Genomic DNA, 21,046 nt, shown 5'->3' with positions numbered 1-21,046 from the left:
TTTTTGGCCGTTGAAGGAGTACTTGTGCACGGAGCCCATAATGAGCATCTTTTGGAGTGATTCAAACCAATGCGTAGATACCACTTCCCAAAGAATGTTAAATGCAAGTTAACAAAGTTTGCATACAGAGACTAGTTATGAGCGAGAAGAAAATTGTTCATGCTTCCAAGGGCGGATCCAGGGATGTTGAGGCTTTGCCGGGGGGAGGGCTCTCACACTTGAGAAAAGTTCTGTCACTGCCCCAGGGGCGGGCACCCCCTCAGCACCCACTGGATCCGCCAATGTGCCCAGACAAAACAGTCTAAACTTTACATCTTTGGGAATTTTCTTTTTCCTGTTTCGTTCAAGAATAATGCATATTTTATAATGCCATTAGAATTTAGAAGAATGATTTACAGCTAGCATGGCTCAATAAGCCGCTATACTGATGATGTCACACTTTGTTTAGGTGTGCACTTTCCTATGGAGCCAGTGGGGGCCCGCGGTCCACTGAGCACCATAGGAAAGCACGCACGTAAACAAAGTATGACGTCATCAGTACAGAGGCTTATTTTTTAATGGTGTTATTTTTTAATGGTGTTAGCAAAGTTCCCCTGTGTGTGATGTAGTATCATTATTCTTGACTCCAGGAATGTTGGCGTTGTAATTTATCGCTAATCCTCGGTTGAAAAATCTAGCTTTGTAAATGTGCACATGCTTTTTAGTCAGTCAGCAGTCCATGTAGCTTTTATGCTTGTTCATTTTCCGTGCTTGGCAAGTATGCGTTTGTGCTTTTTTGCAGTTTACAAAATGAGTGCACAATAAGCTCTGGCCGTCTTGCATGAAAGTCTTGCATGAAACGATTGTGCGTACAAGCCCGGGCCGCCATCCCAATTTGAAAATCGCGCTGCGCTATATGCCACGCGACTATAACATTACTGCACATATCTTCCCTCCATTTATAAAACAACCCCACAAATTGTCACAAACAATTTTTGTCAAGTATTTAATTTTTTTTTTTTTAATTTTTTTTTTGGAAAATTAAAATTTGGTAGTTACACTTTATGGGAAACTTAGGGCCAGGGGGCTCGTTTTTGGTCAATTTTCCGGGGACAGACATATGCAAAATAGACGCACATGCGCATCGATCAACACAAAGCTGGTCTTCCGAAATCTTTCGGCAAGAGTGCTTTTATATGACCATGGCATGGTGTTTGGTCAATTTTTGGTCAAATATTTTGGTCAATTTTCGGGGACAGATAGACAGACCCACTGACCGACCGACCGACTGACCACCAAGTGACACGTAGAAGCTCCTTATTACAGCTTTTTCTTTCTTTTTTTTGCTTCATTGTTAAGGCGTATCAAATTGTCTGCATTGCTTTGCTATTTTTCTCGCTTCTGTCCAATTTTTGTTTGTCTACCACGCTATTTTCTTGTGCCTTGCTCCTCCCTTCCTCTGCTGTTTTCCCATTGGCTGATGCATCTACCCACAGTGCACCGTTGCCTAGCAACCATGTCTGACAGAGAAGTGACTACAATGGTTTCCAAGGGGATTTTACCTAAGGGTGGTATGGACTGTTCCATTTTATACAAAAAAAAATAATAAATAAATTCATGTCGCCATTTCATCTTTTCTCCCGTTTGCAGCTTGTCTGTTTCCCTTGCTGGTGATCATTAGCATGTGCTGCATGAATATGCATGGTGACTGATGAACATACATATTGCATGATCAGTATGCAAATTTTCACGATGGATATGCAAATTGCATGGTAAATATGCAAAGTATTTGTCCCCATGCTTCAGACATATTCGAAACCTGTAAGGTTCATTTTAGATTTCCATATCTGGCCATACATTATTCATCTTTCTCTGAAACTTGTTTCAATGATGTCACATTTCTCGTTAAAGTTCTGTTTGAATTTCTGAGGCCATTTGTACATTCAATTTATTAAGGGAAGGAAGTATTTTCTATTTTTCTCGCGAATTAATAAAAACTCATGAAAAAAGGAAGGTTTCATTTTAGAAAATTTGACCACATTTGTTCCTTTTATGATGGTTGAAGTTTTGAACATCAGTTCAGTGAACTTTAAATTGCCAACAACAAATCCTAGAAATTTAAAGTAATAAAGTTGAGTGTATCTGAGAATGCTACATAATTTATCGAAGTTTTACTTTAAAAAAATTGTCCCCTTTGCAGTTTTATGTTTACGTTTCTCAAATTATGTTTCCGTATCTACATATTTTTTTATCAGATCTTTGATTACGATAAAATTTGATCTGTACAAGTGGCCTCTTTTTTTATCTTTATCTTTTTCATCCTTTTCTGATCCTCTCTATTTCTCGTCTCTTTTTCTTCCTTTTCCCTCATTCCACTTCCCTATAATCCACCTAACTCAAAACATGACAAACCATTAATTATCGATACAGCCGCTCCTCCACGTAAGTATTTCACTCCAAACCAGATTGGTCATGCAGTGGCCGTCTAGTACCTTGACCTCGAGGCCTGCGGTCATTATGAAGTCAGCCGTGACCTCATAGGTGCCAGAGAAAAAAAGATGGCCGCCGGATGGTGCTTTTGAAATAAAAACGATGATTTGCCCTTTTCACTTTCCACTGATTGTTTTTCTTCATTTCACTCTTTAGCTTCAGCACTTTCACCACATTCACCTTTTCACAGTTATAACTCTTTCAGTGCCCGCGAAATTTGAAAAGTTTAACCCTAAAGTGCCCAACTTCGAGCGTTTTGGTTAATTGTTCGAAATTCTGTAAAAAAAAAAAGTAAATAAGTTTTACTCAATAAATTTGTTGTTGTTGCTCTCTGGTATATCCTTGATGTATTGGAAAGTCAAAAGTAGTCACAAACATAGTGATACACCCTGAAACTCTGGCCTGAACACAGGGGAATTCCGCACTTTTTGCAGAAAATACGAGATTTAGTGCTGCGCCCTCTCGCAAGAACTCGAATGAAAAAATAAATACAGGTCGTACATGCATGAAAATGGTACCATTAGAAAGAGCGAGAGCGCCCCCTTTTGATAACATATTTACTCTACCTTAATTTTAAGTACGAACATTACCTCGTACATGTACGAGGTTGGCGCTTTTGTATTAACAAATATACCCCGTACATGTACGAGTTTGGCACTGAAAGAGTTAAGTGTGAAAGTTTGTTCCATTTTTTATTGGTCTCCCAAGTTTCCCTGTCAAACACACAAAAAAGTGACTAATTTTCTTCATTTCTTTTTGTTTTTTCGGAAAAGTAGATAATGTGAATTTTTAAAATGGCACTAACTTTCACATTATTCACTTTGTACCTGTTATTTTTCCCTTTTTTTTTTTTTTTATTGAAGAAAACCACCACCCCTGAAATTGTTGCAAAATGATTTTTCTTTTACTTTTTTCACATTTTACTTGTTTCTTTTACATGAAGTGTCTGTGCACACAAGACCTTCTGTTTCCCTTTTCACACCAACTACACGTACATTTTGTGTTCTCCCCCAACTCTGGCACACCTTGTAATTTGCAGTGGCCATTGCACTTCACCACATACTAGTTGTTTAGAGATTCCCATTAATAAAACACTGTTATAGTGTCATATTTTAGCATTTCTCATAAATTTTACTTCCCACAAGTATTGAATTTCTTCATGTTCAAGTTTTTTTTGGTAGACTGTTTCATCATCTAGAAGTCTAATCTTAAGTAAGCCACAAATTCTTCTATCTCCTGCCCCCCCCATAAAAAAGGGTAAACAAGAATAAGACGGAAAAACAGGAAGAAAATTACTGTGATATTTCTGACATTAAGTTTTCAACAACAGTCAAGTAAATGTTTTCCTTCAAAAGCCAACTCCAACCTGCGTTCTGTACAAAGTAATATTTGCCTTTTTTTTCTCTGTTTTGTTATATTCCTGTATTTCTTTACTTTGTCATTTGGCTTTGCATCATTAAATAAAGAAAATTGTTGTTTCTAGCTTTGGGTTTAGCCATAAAAATAATACAATTTCTCTACCTACGTCCATCATCAACATACCAATCAAATTTGTGCCCTTACTCAGTCTATGCACATTTATATACCCCTGTCTTTTAATTTTTCGTCCTAAACAGTCATAACCTGATCCAGCCAACTGGAAAATTCCCTAAGTACGAATATCTGTCTGACACAGTGAAATGGGAACCAGCTAACAGTTTCTCCACACACTTTTCTCAGTTTTAGCCGGTCCCCTGCCCAACGTGCTAAGCAAGATATTCGTGCTTAGTCCATTCTTCAGATGGCAACGAACCCATGACATCACCATCAATAACTGTTTAGCATGTAGAGTGTCAACTAACAGAATAACGAAATTTCTTACCAAGGATCTGAAGCTAAAACGGCAGATTTGGGCTTTGTGATTATTTTTTTTCTATCCAGCGGGGAAACCGAAGGTGGACTTTGTGACGCTCCTGAAGCCCGTCGAAGTCCACGAGGGACAGGACGCGAGGTTCAGCTGCGAGCTGTCGGGCGACTGCATGGAACTCCAGTGGTACAAGGGCAACGACAAAGTGCCGCCACGCGACAAGAAATGTGAGGTCAAGCGGCTGGGGCGGCGCCACACGCTGATCGTCAAGGACTGCAAGGCGGCCGACCAGAGCGAGATTGCCATCAGCGTCTTTGGGCGGTACAGCCGCGCCGATCTGACCGTCAAGTGTAAGGTTCTAATTTTTGTTGTGTACAGGGGCATATTCTAGACCAGAAACCAGAAATACGTTGATGACGTCAAAGTTACGACCAAAATGACAAACTAGAATCTAGAAATGTTATTAGGTGGCTACTTGGAACAGACGACACTCGGTTGCATCCTTTTAAAACATCATTTTCACCCCAAACCAGAAAAATCTGGAAAAAAGTTCACCACTACTCATCCCGCCTTCCATATTCTTTAAAAGAGTGCCCAATTTTAAGAAAATAAGTTCATTATTTTGGTGAAATGACCGAAAGTATCCTCTGTTTGCCTTAATTAAGTCATCGTGAATGCTTGACGAACCGGTCCAAAACCTCGTATCTTTGTAGATAGTTGTGTGCTGTCTTTAATTGTCTTTGTTTTCTTTTTGCCCCAGTAAAACAGGATTTATAACATCATATCGTCCCATTTGTTCCCTTTCTTCCATTGATATCAAATTGTTGTGTGGATTAAATATTAATTGGTTAAAGAATTCCGTTAAAGAGTTTCACTTATAGTGTTGCCCCCACATTGGAGGAATGAACACAGCAGATTAAATTAATTGAAGAAGGAATTCCTTTGAAAGGAGAAACATCACTTGAGTTTTTAGCCAAATTTCAATTTCAGTTTTTTTTTGCGTTAACTTTCTTTGGCCCATCTCAGCCAAACCCAAGTTCGTTAAGGAGCTGTCACCGGTCACTGTGGTGGAGAGCAGGTCCTGCGCGCTGACCTGCGAGATCTCCGACTTCACCTCGGAGGTCAAGTGGCTCAAGGACGGCAAGCCGGTCACTCTGGACGACCGGGTGGTCACCAAGATGGACAAAGGCGTCCGCAAGCTGGTCTTCTACAAGGCGGCGTTTGACGACGCGGCCGAGTACACCGTCAAGTTTGCTGATTTGGAGTCCAAGGCCAAACTGACTGTTACAGGTATTTTCAAATTTTATATTTGCTACTTGTGAAATTAATATCAAATAATTTTCAAGTTGTTCTGTCTGATATTTTGGTGAGTTCACTGGTTTGGAGTGCAAGATCAAGTTGACTGTTCCAGGTATTTGGAAATTCTATAAGCTATACTAGACAAAGGCTATTTTGAAAATGGTATGAGCTGTTTTGTCAACATCTAGAACTGCTTTCATTGATATTATGGAGGGTTGCTGTTGGAGGCTTTGGAAACTATTTTAAAAACCTCAATTATTTTCAAAGCTTTTGGTGATGTGTGGGTATATTTTTTGTGTTTTACCTTTCAGCTGTTATAGCTGTTATCTGGAAAAGAAATTTCACTTATTTTGAATTTTAAGAGTTTAAGCTGTTTTGAAAGCAAATTTATAACTTTCAAATTTTACCACAGACATTTATTTTTATTTCGTGCATTTAGTCAAACTGGTTCATTTTTAAATGAAATATACTGTGTGGCATCCATCCCTTTCTTTATTGGATGATGTTGCGGGCTGTACAGAACGTTTCTTGGCAACAACATCTCCCTAACTCTGTTCTGTATGGTGCCCTTCCCCCTATCTCCACCACCATCAGACAGCGTCGGCTTCGGCTAGCCGGTAACGTTTATTGACAATGAGCCAGCTAGTCAAGTTCTCCTCTGGAATCCTGAAGCCCCTCGACGAAAAGGTCGTCCCAACATGACCCTGAAAACATCCATCGAGCTAGAAACTGGTCTGAGTGGTCCATCTCTTTCCAACACTATGCTCGACAGGGACAGTTGGGCCCAACTCATCAAGTCATCATGAAAATGAATGAATGAAGAAGAAGAAGATTTATCCACTGTATTGTTTTGTGTTCTTCCGCTCAGAGCCGCCAAACTTCAACGGTAACCTGCCGGATGAAGTGGAAGCCTTCGCCCACCAGGACGCCGAGTTTGCCACGGAGGTCTCCAGCGACGACGCGGAGGTCTTCTGGTTCAAGAATGGCCAGCCCATCATGCCCGGAGAGGAGGACAAGTACGAGATGATTTCCGAGGGTCCCACGCGCAAACTGGTTGTCAAGGACGTGGGGCCCGAGGACGAGGCCAACTACGCGTGCGCCCTGGACGAGACTAGAGCTACACGGTCTAATCTCAAAGTTCAAGGTTAGTTGTCATTGGAAAAAAATGCATCAAAGACTTCAAACCAGAAAGGGGCCTGATTGGGGCCCAAAGGCTAATAGAATCATTTTCTTTTTGTGCATCAACACCAATCGAGAAAAGAATGTTTACAGGAACATCATAATTAATTACAGGCATATTGGACCATTTGCTTTTCGTGCATTTTGTTCATTTCCAATAATAACACCACTCAAAATCCAAGTGTTCATAACCTAACCTGTTAAAGTTTCAGCTCAGTTGATATTACATTCTTTGAGAAAACAGTGGAAAAAAAACCATGCGCAACCCTTTAGGCCAAAAAAAAAAAGTCTCCGGTTTCTGGTATGCGCGTGCGTCGCCGTAGCCATGCGCGTCGGCAAAATGAAAAAGGTTTTTTTTCAATACAAGATGATGTCTCAAAACCGCCAAACTCACTGGTTTGACTGGAATTCTGCTGCTGCACAATTTTGACGTGTTTTTAGATGGGGTTATGATCGAGAATAAGCTTTATGTGGCCTCTCTGGACTCCCATATATTTGCACTAAGTTTAGTCGGGCACCATTTGCAGTCATCAGCCGACATTTGAAGCAAAAAAAAAAAAAAACAGGTAAAAAAAAAAAAAAAAAGCCGCGTCACCGCACCACTTTTGGGGCAAGCTCCATACCAGAAACCGGAGACTTTTTTTTTTGGCCTTAGTCATGAGACACAAGTTTGTCAGTTGCACTTTTTATTTCCAAAACTAATTTGACTGATTGTTTGAAATCACCCACATTTCTTGAAAACTTGTAAATAACAACAAGCCAGACGAAATATAATTTCACGAGGTGTTGAGTACCTGTACGATCTTTAATCCAAGTAAACCTTTTGATAATAATTTGGGAGGTTACTTTCGGGATAAATGCATGTGTCTCTTGCTTACCAATTTATATTAAAGCTATAGTCCATCATTTGTAATTTGTGCATTTTGTTCGTTTGAAGTAACAAAAGAGTTCAAAATCTAATAAAGGATACTAAGCAACTAACCTGATAAAGTTTCAGCTAAGCTTCAGCTGTACATTCCGAGAAAAACCAGCATTCTAAGATCTCAATTTCAAATCAAAAGTTACTGAATCATGTTTTGAATTGCAGCTATACGTGACGTCGCGCACTGATCCGACGAATTATAACAACCGCGCGCGCGTGTGCGTCGTTCCAATACTTGCGTGCGCTACGCTGCGCTGAATAACAAAACGAACTACTAATTTAAATTTTCCTACGGTGCTTCTTAAGAATCACCGTTGGAAATGCCTTCTTTCGTTGATTACTTCAAAATGACAGCTTCCCAGAAAGAATAATTTCACAGGGAGTTTAGTTCCCTTACTATCTTTCAACTAAGTATGTTTTTCAACAATAATTACGCCAGTTACTTTTCGGATGGCTGCAAATGATGGACTATAGCTTTAACGTTTCAAAAATATGAAATTTTCAAAAGTCCCCCCTTTTTTTCTACATATTAGCTCCACCCACCCTCAAGATGCCCCTGGACATGGAGGACTTGATTGTCAAAGCCGGTGAGCCCGTGGAAGTCACCCTCGACATCTCCGGCTCCCCCGCGCCCCAAGTGGAATGGTCCAAGCCGGGCACCACGCTGGCGCCAGACGACCGGACCCAGATGGTGACCATGCCCATGAGCGCCACGCTGCTGATCACGCATACCGACCGCAACGACACCAACGAGTACACGGTCACTGTGAACAACAAGCACGGCACGGAGTCGGCCAACTTCAAGATCACGGTCATTGGTAGGCACGTTTTATCATTTTGGGGTGAATTGTGGAAAATTTTCAAATTTTTTTAAAAAGGCAAGAATTTAACAAAATATCTTTTGAAAAATTATTTTATACCAGTGGTCGACCAATAAGCCATTTGCGAGTGACCGATACCCTTTGGAATTTAAAATTGAAAAACATCCGGTACACTGACTTGCTCAGAATGCTTGGCACATTTTAACTTTGAATTCTCCAGACCAAAGACACTGTTGCTAATCATATGATTCGGGTCAAGCTCTTGCATAGTTACGTAAGAGACGCTCAGCATCAATACATTGCTCACAATGGGTGAGAATGGCACAAAGACACCAGACCATGTCGGAGCTGGGGGTTGCTAGCGTAACACTTGCCCTGAATCACGGATATAGTAACAGTCTCTTTGGTCTGGAGAATGTAAAGTTAAAATGTGCAAAGCATTGGATTAAGTCAGCGTTCCAGATTTTATTCAAATTTAACTCGCAAATGGCTTATTGAAAAATTTCCATGAAATTAGATCTTCACAACAATCAAACCACTCTTTTTTCCTCTCCATACAGACAAGCCGCAGGGTCCAGAAAGCGTCAAAATCTCCAGCTACGACGAGCACTCGGTCTCCCTCACCTGGAAACCGCCCGTCGACAACGGCAACTCGGAAATCACGCACTACGTGGTGGAGTACAAAGAGGTCAAGCGCGGCGATTGGACGGTCGCAACCGACAGCGTGTCAGAGACGGAATTCACCGTCCCCAACTTGACGGAGGGGAAGGAGTACACGTTCCGCGTGGCGGCCGTCAACATAGTGGGTACCAGTGAACCGAAGCAGACAGACCGGACCCAGGTTGCCAAGGAACCATTTGGTGAGTTTTGGCTCTTCGTACTTGCTGCCAATTTTGTGGAGATGTTAAGCACAGAATTTCTGCTAAGGATGGAAGAGATTCGCTTAGCAAAAACAGGTCACCAGCCAAAATTGCATGTCACATGTATTGCTGTTGACTGGTACTCTGCCAATTTTTGCTTAGCGCACAAATTTGCTAAGCAGAATTGCTAAGCAATTTTATCTGCTAAGCGAAAACTAAGAGGCGAAAATATTTTTCTAAAGACTCGTTTTAAGGATTTGAGGTTTTGAAATGTGGTTATTTCAGAGCCCGCTGATCAGATGGAAGCGCCGAAAGTCGTTGACACCCACGACGGCAGCATTGAGCTGAAGTGGTCCCCACCAGAATTCGACGGCGGCTGCCCGATCACTGGCTACATCATCGAGAAGCGGGAAGTCGGTTCCCCACGCTGGTCCAAGGCCACCAAGAGCCCAATCAAGGGCACCAGCTACGAGGTACCGGACCTGGTGCAGGGCGGGAACTACGAGTTCCGGGCCATGGCCGTCAACAAGGCCGGGGAGAGCGAACCGAGCACGCCTAGCAAGGCGGCCCTGGCGCGGGAACCAATCGGTATGGGTCATTTGGGTTTTTGTTATCAGAGACAACTACTGAATTGTACAGGGTGAATCAAAAAAAAGAAACCCAAATGTCAGGACCATTCTTTTAATGAAGTTCTGCATGTAGCACTGTCGAAATCTAGGATATGAAAGCCCAATTCATAAGCTTTCTTTTAGTACAAGAATCATTCAAATCACTCATGTATTTTTCAAGTTGTGGAATTTTGAACACAAACACCGTTTTAAAGTTCTGTCCACAGATCCCCCAAAATGTAGGTGTTCTTTCAGCAAAACGAAATCAATTCACATACATCCCTATGTAACTTGAAAAGTACATGACTGATTTGAATGATTCTTGTACTACAAGAAAGCTTATGAATTGGGCTTTTATATCCTAGATTTTGAAAGTGCTACATGCAGAACTTCATTAAATAATTGGTCCTGCCATTTGGGTTTCCTTTTTTTTTTTTACTCACCGTATACTTTTGAAAACGCTTGGTGGCTCGGCCTTTCAAAGACACATTTGAGTTAAGACCATGTGAAAATGTAAGTCACGTAGTTTGCCAGTACGACTGTGTAGATGTGAGTTCAGACTAACATTGAGTCTATTGTGAGTCACAATTTTGGGGACTCGTACTCAGAAAAGACTAGAGTATGGTGTAATATTATCACAGAATTCTTAAATACAAGATGCTCTTTCTTTGGAAGCCATTCAAGGTCTATCTGTCTCCCTACCCCCCGCACAGACCCAGCCCTACCCCCAGGCGAGCCCGTCATCGAGGACGTGACCAAGGACTCTGTCACCCTCTCCTGGGCCAAACCCAAGGACGACGGGGGCAGTCCCATCGCGGGCTACTACGTGGAGAAAAAGAACCCCGCGACAGGCGACTGGGAACGCGTCAACAAGAAGCCCATCAAGGATACCAAGTACAAGGTGCGAAGGACGTGATGTTTATACGCTTAGACATTTACAAGACAAAAATTGTAATCTACCGTCGGGCCAAAATGCGCACATCCTGGGGTGGGGTGGGGTGCTGTGGTCCAATGGTTACGGTGTTCGACCCGTGTGCCATGGTACATGGGTTCGAATCCTGACCATGGGAACATGGTGCTTGTGCTCCTGAGCAAGGCACTTTACCATAATTGCTTCGTCCTTCGGATGCGACGTAAAGCCGTAGGTCCTGTGTGTTAATTGTGTAATGCACGTTAAAGAACCCAGTAACACTTATCATAAAGAGAAGGGGTTTACCCCGGTGTTTCTGGCATTGGCTGCAATATGCGCCGCAGCACCTTGTTAAACCCTTAAACAGTGCTACATGATGGGTCTCATATTTCTCGTAAACTTCATTTACCTGTCTTTAATAGTAGACATAATTTCCAGCGCCTTGAATACCTAATTGTTGGTAGGTACGTGCGCTATATAAGACTCCAGTAGGCAGCAGCCTTTGAAAAGTGTTGGTTAACATGTTTGAGACCTGCTTCCACGAAATCTCGGATAAAATGGCAGAAGTTCATATTCTTGCAAAATGAAATTTGAAGTCTCTTCACGGTGAAACTGACTATTTTGAGGTTTTGACGTTTTCTGAATCAGCAACAATGAATTTACAATCTCCACGAATATGAATGTAATCCATCAAGGAAGAAATGTGTTTTTGGTTGATTTTAATATTCCAAACAGTGTGTGTGTTAAGAAATTTTTACAAAAAGCATTTCAGTGAACATGAATTGTAAATCACGTAATGGAATATGCCTTTTTCTAATCGCCCCCCAATCACACATTAAAAATACGCACTTCCTGAACTTTAAGGCTTTTTATCTCATAGTTGGGTTGTCGGGGTTTTATCGCGTAATCCCTCTCCCTTACTTATGAAAACTTATGATAAAAGCTGAGAACCTCAGGAATTTGAAAATGCCAAATCCTAAAAATAAAAACACCAAATTGTCAACTTGTCCAGGTTTGAATATTTTTGGTGCGTGAAGTTTCACTAAAGATTCCCATTGTTTTAGGTGCCGGACTTGGTGGAAGGAGAGGAGTATGAGTTCCGAGTGGTGGCCGAGAACGAGGCGGGGCTCAGCGAGCCCAGTGTGGTGTCACCGCCGGTGGTGGCTAAAGATCCCGAGAGTAAGTAACCCTAGATCACATTTCTGGAGCAGTTTCTTGAATTTTGTAATAGTATTTCTTTCTAATAATGAAACTAAGTTTTCTGTAGCTCAAAAGCCTGAAGAAAGCTATCGGGAGTACACAATGAAAGCAGCATTCCTACTTTGAAGAAGCTTGCCTCGATGAAGTGACTGTTTCTAAGAAATCTTTCTGGAAGGCGAAGGTGCTAAGTTGACAACGAAACCTTCAGTTTTATAGTAGGCAAAAAGATCAAAATCGGTAAACTGGTTTTCATTCTTCGTCCAGTCCCTCCTTCCTTGGACGTCTCCCAGCTAAAAGACCTCACGGTCAAGGCCGGCCAGACCATCAAGCTATCTGTCTCCTTCACTGGTACCCCACCACCGAAAGCCACCTGGAGCCTGGACGAGGAGGAGCTGGTGCCCGACGACCGCACCAAGCTGCGCAGCAACCTGCTGACGGCCGAGCTGACCACCATGGACGCGCGCCGCAGCGATACGGGGGTCTACATCGTCACGGTCACCAATCCGTTTGGCACGGAGAAGGGCACGTCTAACGTCAACGTGCTCGGTGAGTTGAGAAACCCCGGCAGCCAATTTCAAAAAGTTTTACCTTTTTAGTCACTTACTGCCCCAAACCGTCCTGCTATTACTCTCTGTTGCGCCCAAAACCGCCTGAACACTCTAGGGTTTAATTGCTTCATCAGTGAATTAATACAATGTAATACAATGTAATACAATGTAATACAATGTAATACAATGTAATACAATGTAATACAATGTAATACACTGTAATACAATGTAATACACTGTAGTACAGGTACTAATGGTTTAATGTAATGAAATAATTAACATTGATATTATCACAACAATGTGACAAAATAGAAAATAGTGATCATTTTATTAAAATAAACAAATCTTTCAAATTTACTGATTATTATAATTTCTTTATCCTTAGACAAGCCTGGTCCCCCGAAAGGACCAATGGAAATCAATGGCGTCACGGCAACCTCGGCCGTGTTGTCATGGCAGGCGCCAGCCGACGACGGCGGCCAGCCAATCACAAACTACGTCATTGAGAAGAGAGACATCAAGCGATCTGGTTGGTCGGTGGTCAACGACACGACAAAAGACACAACACTCAAGGTAATGTTACAAATAAGCGGATACCACTACGGCGATTTTTAGTAAAGTAAAAGTAAAAAAAATGAAAGTCTGTCATGAGCCAATGTGACCCATTAGGCCGGCGTTTGTCTCCGGTTTCAGAAGCATCAAAACGACTGAGAATATTTCTATTCCCCCTGGATGGGATGCCAGTCCATCACAGGTTACTCCCCAGCTAATGCCGGTACCCATTTATACTCCTTGGTGGAGAGAGGCAAGTAGGGGTGAAGTGGCTTGCCCAAGGACACAACGTTAGGCCAGCAGCTGGGTTCGAACCCCTGACCCTCTCATCATGAGCCACGATCCCTAACCGCTAGGCCACACTTCCCCCATGACCATTTATGACTGTTGTGTAATGAATTCCCAAAGTATGTAAAAACTCCTACTGTAAAAACACGATATCCATCTGTACACTTACAGGTACAGGTACCAGTTTTATTCCTGAGTGAGAATAAGCAATTGGTGATGATAAAGAGTGCTGCTCAAGGACACAATCACTGCAACCGAGGCTGGACTCAAACCAACAACCATTACCTACACAATGCGCTAGAGCAAAAGATCACAAAACTCCACCATATTTTCTCTTAATTTTGCAAAAGACTTTATTGGTATTGGTAGAAAATAATTTAAACAATGAAAGGTTTGCGGAAACACCATGTGCGAATAATTTCTCAACTAAGAGAATGGTTCTGAAAAGAACCAGAGGTATAAACTCGACGTTCCGGTCAGTATGCTCGGACCGTCTTCAGGAGAGTGCCTAAACTCTAAGAAAGTGAATACTTAAGTAGCAAAATGCGAAGTCAATGAAGTGTGAAGTTGCATCCTGTGAGGATGCCAAGTACTTTTTGCTACTTAAGTATTCACTTTCTTAGAGTTTAGGCACTCTCCTGAAGACGGTCAGAGCATACTGACCGGGAACGTCGAGTTTATACCTGTGGTTCTTTTCAGAACCATTCTCTTAGTTGAGAAATTATTCGCACATGGTGTTTCCGCAAACCTTTCATTATTTAGTATCTCCACCATGCAAAGCCTCAAATCTTACTTAGAAAATAATTTTTCACATCCAGTTTAAAATTATCCATGAAATATAACTTAAAAGATTTGATATTGTTTCCCGTTTTTTTAAAGGTTACCAAGTTACAAGAGAAGACGGAGTACATGTTCCGTGTTGCTGCAGAGACTACTCTGGGCGTCAGCAAGTACTTGGAGGCCCCACACACCGTCCTGGCAAAGAACCCATACGGTATGTGTCCCGGTTTTTGGTCCCATTCGGCAAACATGCAGGTGGTTATACGTCCGTGAAGGGCAAAACCTAATTTGATTTACATCACCCCGACGCAAAAATTCCATATTATAATAGTTAATGCGGTACCCGCTGCTATGAACATCAGATTCGAACCAGCCAACCGATCCCGTTAGCTCGGTGGTTGAGTTGCAAGACATCTGCACTAGAAAGCAGGAGGTCATGTGTTCGAGTCCCACCCGAGTGATTTTTTTTTTTCAACTTTCACTCGGGAGGTCACGCACTGAGTATACAGTGTTTATACGTAGGTGAAGGGCAAAACCTAATTTGATAAACATGCAGGTGTAAAGTTGAAAAAATTTCAAAGCATTGGCTGAAGTAACGGCAACGAAATTTGCTTTGCTGAAATGTTACAAGTATGTATTGCTCAGGAAACTGCCATCATAGGAACACAAAAAATTACTTGCTTTAATGGGAATATACAACATTTGCAAACATCAACAAACAGAACTACCAAATTATCACAAAATACATTACTTGACTGTTAGTAAATGACAGTCTAAAGCATCCTGTAAAATCATGGCACCTGAAGTGCTAACATTTTCAAGAAAAGGTTTATTTTTGTATCAATTTTCAAAGCTGGTCAGCCGACCAGCATTGGTAAAAAATGGCTTTTTTAAAATACTGCTCCCAATTTATCATATTTAGTTAGTCAGCATTTTCTTTGCAATCGATTACACACCTGTGAATTGGTACAAGCCAGCTAGACTGATTCCCTGACTTTACAATTCACTGACGTCTATATTGCTCTGTTTCATCTTAAGTGGGGTCAGAAAACCAGACTGAACATGACTTTTTCTCTTGGTTTTTCCAGCATCTACAAACCCAAAACTTCAAACAAGTCAGTGTAACAATATTTTCTATAAAGTGCTAACACCCCAAATCCATCCTTTTCTGAAAATAAAAGCAAAAGCAAATTTTGTTACCCTAAAATTCTGGTGATGTTGACAATTCCTGTCTTGTTTTTATTTATTATTTTCTCTGGATGTTTACATTTCTCTCTCGTTTTTTGTTTTTCAGACGAGCCCGGTGCACCGGGCGTGCCGGAGGTTGTGGACTACGACAACGACTTTGTGGACCTCGAGTGGGAGGAGCCTGAGAACGACGGAGGGGCGGACATCGAGGGCTACGTCGTGGAGAAGAAAGAGAAGACCAGTACCCGCTGGATGGATGCAACCGACAAGCCCGTCAGAGGCACTAACTTTAAGGTCGGAAAATCTCCTGTTCCCAATTTCAAATCGAATTTGATTTAAACAAATCGCGTAATAAGTCTCACGACATGCTTTCGCGTAAATGTGAACGTGCTCCTATGAGGCGCTCATTGATTTGTGCGTATATGTAAAAACGTATGACATTATCGCGTGACAAAAGCATGTGTGTGTAAATAAATTTCAGGGAACGCAATCAAAAATGGCATCCTTGTGATTGGTCTATGTCACCATTTCATAACCAATATGCACGTTTTCAATTTAAGAACTGCGAAAATAAGTTCAATATTCACACCACAATTGAAGTTTGAAATTTAAAGAGAAATAAGCTTTATAATTGGCTTAATATATCACTAAAAGAACAAAACTTCCAAATCAGTGTCTTTTTTATTTTTGAGAAATGCATTTTGTGATGAGTGAAGATGAAGATCTAGTTTAGAATTTTAAATTGTGATGTCCTGGTCACTTTTCACGAAGTGCGTCTTATCCTTGTCATCACAACTCTCTCTTTTTGGCAAGTATTTATGTGTTTTGCGCAGGTTATACATTCCCAACAACAGTTGTGAACTTATGGTTTTTTTCTGCCTTCCTCAGGTCCCCAATCTGATAGACGGGCGTACCTACGAGTTCCGCGTGGCTGCCGTCAACAAGGCTGGCAAGGGCAAACCTAGCCAGGTGTCACAGCCCAAACTGGTCAAGGCTAAATTCTGTGAGTAGCAATCACGACATTGTTGGTATTTCAATACGTTACAAGACGCCAGCTTTACAAAAATTTCCAATTGGAGTTTGCCTCCACATGTTCTTGCTGACATATTTGTCTTTTCTCTGGCTTTTCTTACTTCTGTCTGCATTGAAAAAGCCCCTACTATGAACACTGTGGATTTTTTTCCAAACTCTTTTGGTGGATTGGTTTTTTTTTCTCTTTCCACATTCAATTTGAAGTATTGCATGGTTTACAGATTTGAATGTCATTCATCTTTAGTAGACAGTTACAATATTCTGATATTGCTTTCACTGAATTGAGCAAGAAAAATCAATGTCCTGAATTCAAACTAGTTGGAACACTTTTAAAACCTGAACTCCAGTTTTTTTTTCCTAACTTTTTTTTTCAAATGTAAGCATTCTTAAAATCTTTAGTGAACTAATTTGAATTCTGTGTTTCTTTTATATGTACAGGTCTGAAGTTCAAAATACAACTGAAATCAAGTCATTCTGTGATTACACTTATCAAGCACATTAAGCACATTAAGTATGTTGACTTGCAACCAAAAATGATGCCAACTGCGAAACATCTCTTCTGTTACTCATAAAAGAAGAAATTGTCTTTTTCCCTACACTCCAGCCAAACCAGTTCTGCGCATCGACCGCCTGAAGGACCTCAAACTCCGGGCTGGCCAGGAGCTGAAACTCCACGTCCCCTTCGACGGAAGCCCGCCCCCTGACGTCGCCTGGAAGAAGAACGGCAGCCCCCTGGAACCGTCTGAGCACGTGCAGATCGAGAGCACCGAAGAGGAGACGACCGTGCGAGTCAAAGAGTCGCAGCGGGACGACACCGGGGAGTACGAGTTGATACTGACCAACGACTCGGGAACTCTCAACGCCAAGTGCAACGTCATCGTCTTAGGTACTGCCAAATAAAAACCAAGGCGTTCTTAAACAATTTATAATATCAAAATCAAATGGAAAAAGTTAAGGTAGCACTTTAAACGACTAACTAGAATGAAAGTTTGCGTAAGCCTTCGTAGCAGCAACTACTTCATTAGATGCAATGAAGAGAGGCATCATCATACAACAATGTTACAAACAACATCAACCGATCATTCAGCTGTACATGCAATTGTCTGTCAGCAATGCCCGCAGCAGTATACATTGGACACACTGGACAGTTAAGACAACGTATGAAGGACACAAGTTTAATATCAGAAGACAAGGATATATACATGTATACAGAAACCTGTTGTTGAACATTTCAACTTACCAGGGCACACATTAAGCCAGTTCAGAGTAGCTGTACACACATACTGAAATTTGTATCCTTGTGGAGTCATTTCTTTGTTCTCATGTACTAAAGTTTTCGAGTTTGAAAGTGTACTTTCAAGATGCTCCTATTTTAACCAGAATTAATTTCCTTGGCTGAAATTCGTACTTAATATCCCTTACATAAAATACTTCAATTTGCGACAAATCAACACACCTTGGAAATTCCTAATTTTTGAGTAAAATCCATATATCTATTTCGTGATAACCTTGTGGAGACGTATTCACCTATAGAAATTGCTCTGTGGAGACGTATACAATCTTTTGTTCCCTATTGTGCACATGTCTCCAGAGGGTACCGGGTACCAGATCACCAACATTAGTACACAATTATAGACAAACACCTTAAATTACCATAACGTAGTTATAACTAGAAGTTTGAATAATATCAGTTACCTTCAAACAATTTTTTCAAATTCTTTGTTCACTAGACAAGCCTTCTCCACCGGAGCCCCCCTTTGACATCACCGACGTGACCAACGAGACCTGCAGGCTGACCTGGAACCCACCAACTGACGACGGCGGCAGCGAGATCGCCAACTACATCATAGAGAAGCGCGAGTCGGATGACGACTACTGGGCCAAGTGCGGCGGTTTCATCAATGCGCCTGCGTACACCGCCACCAAGCTGATACGCGGGAAGGAGTACGTGTTTAGAGTGAGCGCAGAGAACGCTCACGGCGGGATCAGCGCGCCGTTGGAGTCGGCGCCCGTTGTTGCAAAGAATCCATACGGTAAGGCGTGATGTCCGTTGTAATTTTTCTTCAATATTTTTTTGTGCAGTGATGTAATAATAAAATAATAATAATAATAACAGGTTCTTATATAGCGCTTTTAACTAAGATCAAAGCGCTTTACATTATTATTACCCCTAATCGTTGGGCCAATTAAACATTCCATATACCATCTCAGCTCCCTGGGGAGTATACAGCTCGATGCTGCCTGTTGGGCGCAAGGAAGCTAATTCAATCACAATAGCCATCACTGCCCTCATAGGTACCCATTTACTCCTGGGTGGAGAGAAGCAATGAGTGACAAAGTGCCTTGCTCAAGGGCACACGCACCATGACCCCGCCAGGACTAGAACCCACGACCTGCAGCTTTACCCACAGACCACGAATCAGTGCCCTTAACCACGAGGCCACAACACTAGTGATATTCATCCAGTTTCATCTCACACACTGATACGTGTTTGAATTCCCTACCTGTGTCATGTTTCCCAGCTACTTACAAACTGTCCCAGTTCAAGTGCAACGTGAATAGTTACCTCTATAAATAAATTCTTTATTTTGTCAACTCCCTTTTTATTCTCCCCTTATGAAGCCCTTTATACCTTAAGTAGCCTTTTCTAAAAAAAAAAAAAAAAACCCTTAAAACAAGCTTTCTTAAAAAAGATATTACAAATTGGGTCTTTCATGGCCAGGCTTACTGTTAAGCTGAAAAACCTTGCAAAGTGCAGCAGAAATACTTTGCAAGCTGAAAAGTCATCAATCTTGAAAAATAAAAAAATCAGCAAACCTGTTACCTGAAGTGGCCTTTTGTCAGTAAGCAAATTCTATTTAACTTAATGCAAATATCAGAGTAAGCAGAAGAATTTGGAAGAATTCTTTCATTCTAAAAAATTCTGACATTTTTTGCAATTTATTAGATAAACCCTTAAAGCTAGAATTACCAGGTTTAAAAAAAAAAAATTGACTGATGCAGGATTGGAATCTGCAACCTCCTGCCTTTGTAAAATCCTTGCCAGCTGAGCTATCAGCTTTCTTTCAGCTGTCTCCCAAATTGTCAAGGTCTTGGCTCAGAGGATGCTTGTTTGAAACCCAAAATTCAAAACAATTCTGGATTGTTTTGATTTTCCAGATGAGCCCGATGCCCCAGGCAAGCCCAAGATCGCCAGCTACGACCGGGACCGCGCCGACCTCCAGTGGGCCGAGCCTCAGTCAGATGGGGGCGACGCCATCACGGGCTACATCATCGAGAAGAAGGATCCCAAATCCAGCCGCTGGTCAAAGGTCAACAAGGCCCCGGTCCTGGGCACAAAGTTCACCGTGCCGGGCTTGATCGAGGGAAGGCAGTACCACTTCCGGGTCACCGCGGAGAATCGCGCCGGCCCCGGCCAGCCGAGCCCGGAGTCCGAAGTCATGATTGCAAAGCCAGAATTTGGTAAGAATTGAAAAACTGGGAATATGGATTCAGCATAATTTTTATTTCTCAAAATTTTAAAATCATTTTGAAACATTCGTCGGAAATGCATCCGTAGGTTATCCCTTGTTTTAATTGGGAACAGCCTGAAACCACCAGATGATCAGAACTTTTTTTTGTTCACAAAACACAGAAATGTTGCTCTTGTTCAAAAACAGGGGATATCAGAATGACTGGAAACATTGGGGTATCTAAGATGCGTCTATGAACATATCAGTCTTTCTACATTTTCCTTGTTTCAAATCAGTGTGGTTAAGTTAATGGCAAGCTAATTGAGTCCAGAATTTGGTACCCAATTAGAAATGTAGACCTAAGCAGTAAGCAGCACTAAATTCTGATTCATATTTGCATATGGGCATTAGACTTCAATTGGGAGCTGAATATGGGGCAAGCTTCAGTGTATGTAAGCTTTGCATCAGAAATTAGCTTGGAAAATAAGTCACTTGCATTGAGTGCTTGCACAAATGTGGCATTCAAGGGTCAACACAGCAGGCCTTACTCGGCAGAAGGGTTCATTATATGAACAGGAAATTATTCCTCTGCACCCTAAAATATCCAGAGAAGCCAAGAATCGACACCAACGCGCTAAGCCTCCGAGACATCAAGGTGAGGGAAGGCGAACCCTTCGACGTCAAGGTACCCTTCGTGGCCAGCCCCGCGCCGGATGCTGTCTGGTACAAGGACAACCGGGAGATCAAGCTGAACAATCGCATCGAAGTCGACACGTCAGAAACCACGTGCACGCTCAGTAACAAGGCGGCCGAACGGGGCGACACGGGGACCTACAAGGTCACGTTGGAGAACGACTCAGGCACTGATTCGGTTTCGTTGAAGGTTACAGTACTCTGTAAGTATAAGTTTTTGTTTCTGGTGATTTTTTTAAGGCCAGCAAGCTTTAGAGAAATGCATGCGAACAGTTGAGCATTTTGCCAAATTGTATTTACATTCTTTAAATTTATGAAACCAAGGGCTCTTAAAATACATAGATACTGTAAGCTTTTTGGTAGCTTGCTATATTGCGAATCAACACATTGTTTTGAAAT

The 21,046-nt window shown here is 41.7% G+C and overlaps 1 protein-coding gene across 1 annotated transcript in view; it reads left to right on the top strand.

Moving 5' to 3' along the window:
• The window catches only part of LOC119724634 (twitchin-like), a 102,517-nt gene that overhangs the window by 40,077 nt on the left and 41,394 nt on the right, over positions 1 to 21,046 (top strand). Inside the window, exons 30-47 of the mRNA XM_038195766.1 lie at positions 1,476 to 1,550; positions 4,390 to 4,665; positions 5,342 to 5,605; positions 6,483 to 6,758; positions 8,249 to 8,533; positions 9,097 to 9,396; positions 9,682 to 9,984; positions 10,718 to 10,905; positions 11,979 to 12,093; positions 12,379 to 12,660; positions 13,048 to 13,235; positions 14,382 to 14,496; positions 15,577 to 15,764; positions 16,359 to 16,473; positions 17,107 to 17,388; positions 18,233 to 18,535; positions 19,662 to 19,964; positions 20,563 to 20,850. Of these exons, the coding sequence (XP_038051694.1) occupies positions 1,476 to 1,550; positions 4,390 to 4,665; positions 5,342 to 5,605; positions 6,483 to 6,758; positions 8,249 to 8,533; positions 9,097 to 9,396; positions 9,682 to 9,984; positions 10,718 to 10,905; positions 11,979 to 12,093; positions 12,379 to 12,660; positions 13,048 to 13,235; positions 14,382 to 14,496; positions 15,577 to 15,764; positions 16,359 to 16,473; positions 17,107 to 17,388; positions 18,233 to 18,535; positions 19,662 to 19,964; positions 20,563 to 20,850 (4,146 nt within the window). The remainder of the gene's footprint in view (positions 1 to 1,475; positions 1,551 to 4,389; positions 4,666 to 5,341; positions 5,606 to 6,482; positions 6,759 to 8,248; positions 8,534 to 9,096; positions 9,397 to 9,681; positions 9,985 to 10,717; positions 10,906 to 11,978; positions 12,094 to 12,378; positions 12,661 to 13,047; positions 13,236 to 14,381; positions 14,497 to 15,576; positions 15,765 to 16,358; positions 16,474 to 17,106; positions 17,389 to 18,232; positions 18,536 to 19,661; positions 19,965 to 20,562; positions 20,851 to 21,046) is intronic.

Source organism: Patiria miniata, unplaced genomic scaffold, assembly GCF_015706575.1.
Source record: "Patiria miniata isolate m_02_andy unplaced genomic scaffold, ASM1570657v1 HiC_scaffold_18, whole genome shotgun sequence".
Lineage (NCBI taxonomy): Eukaryota > Metazoa > Echinodermata > Asteroidea > Valvatida > Asterinidae > Patiria > Patiria miniata.
This window is presented reverse-complemented; position numbering and strand designations above follow the sequence as displayed.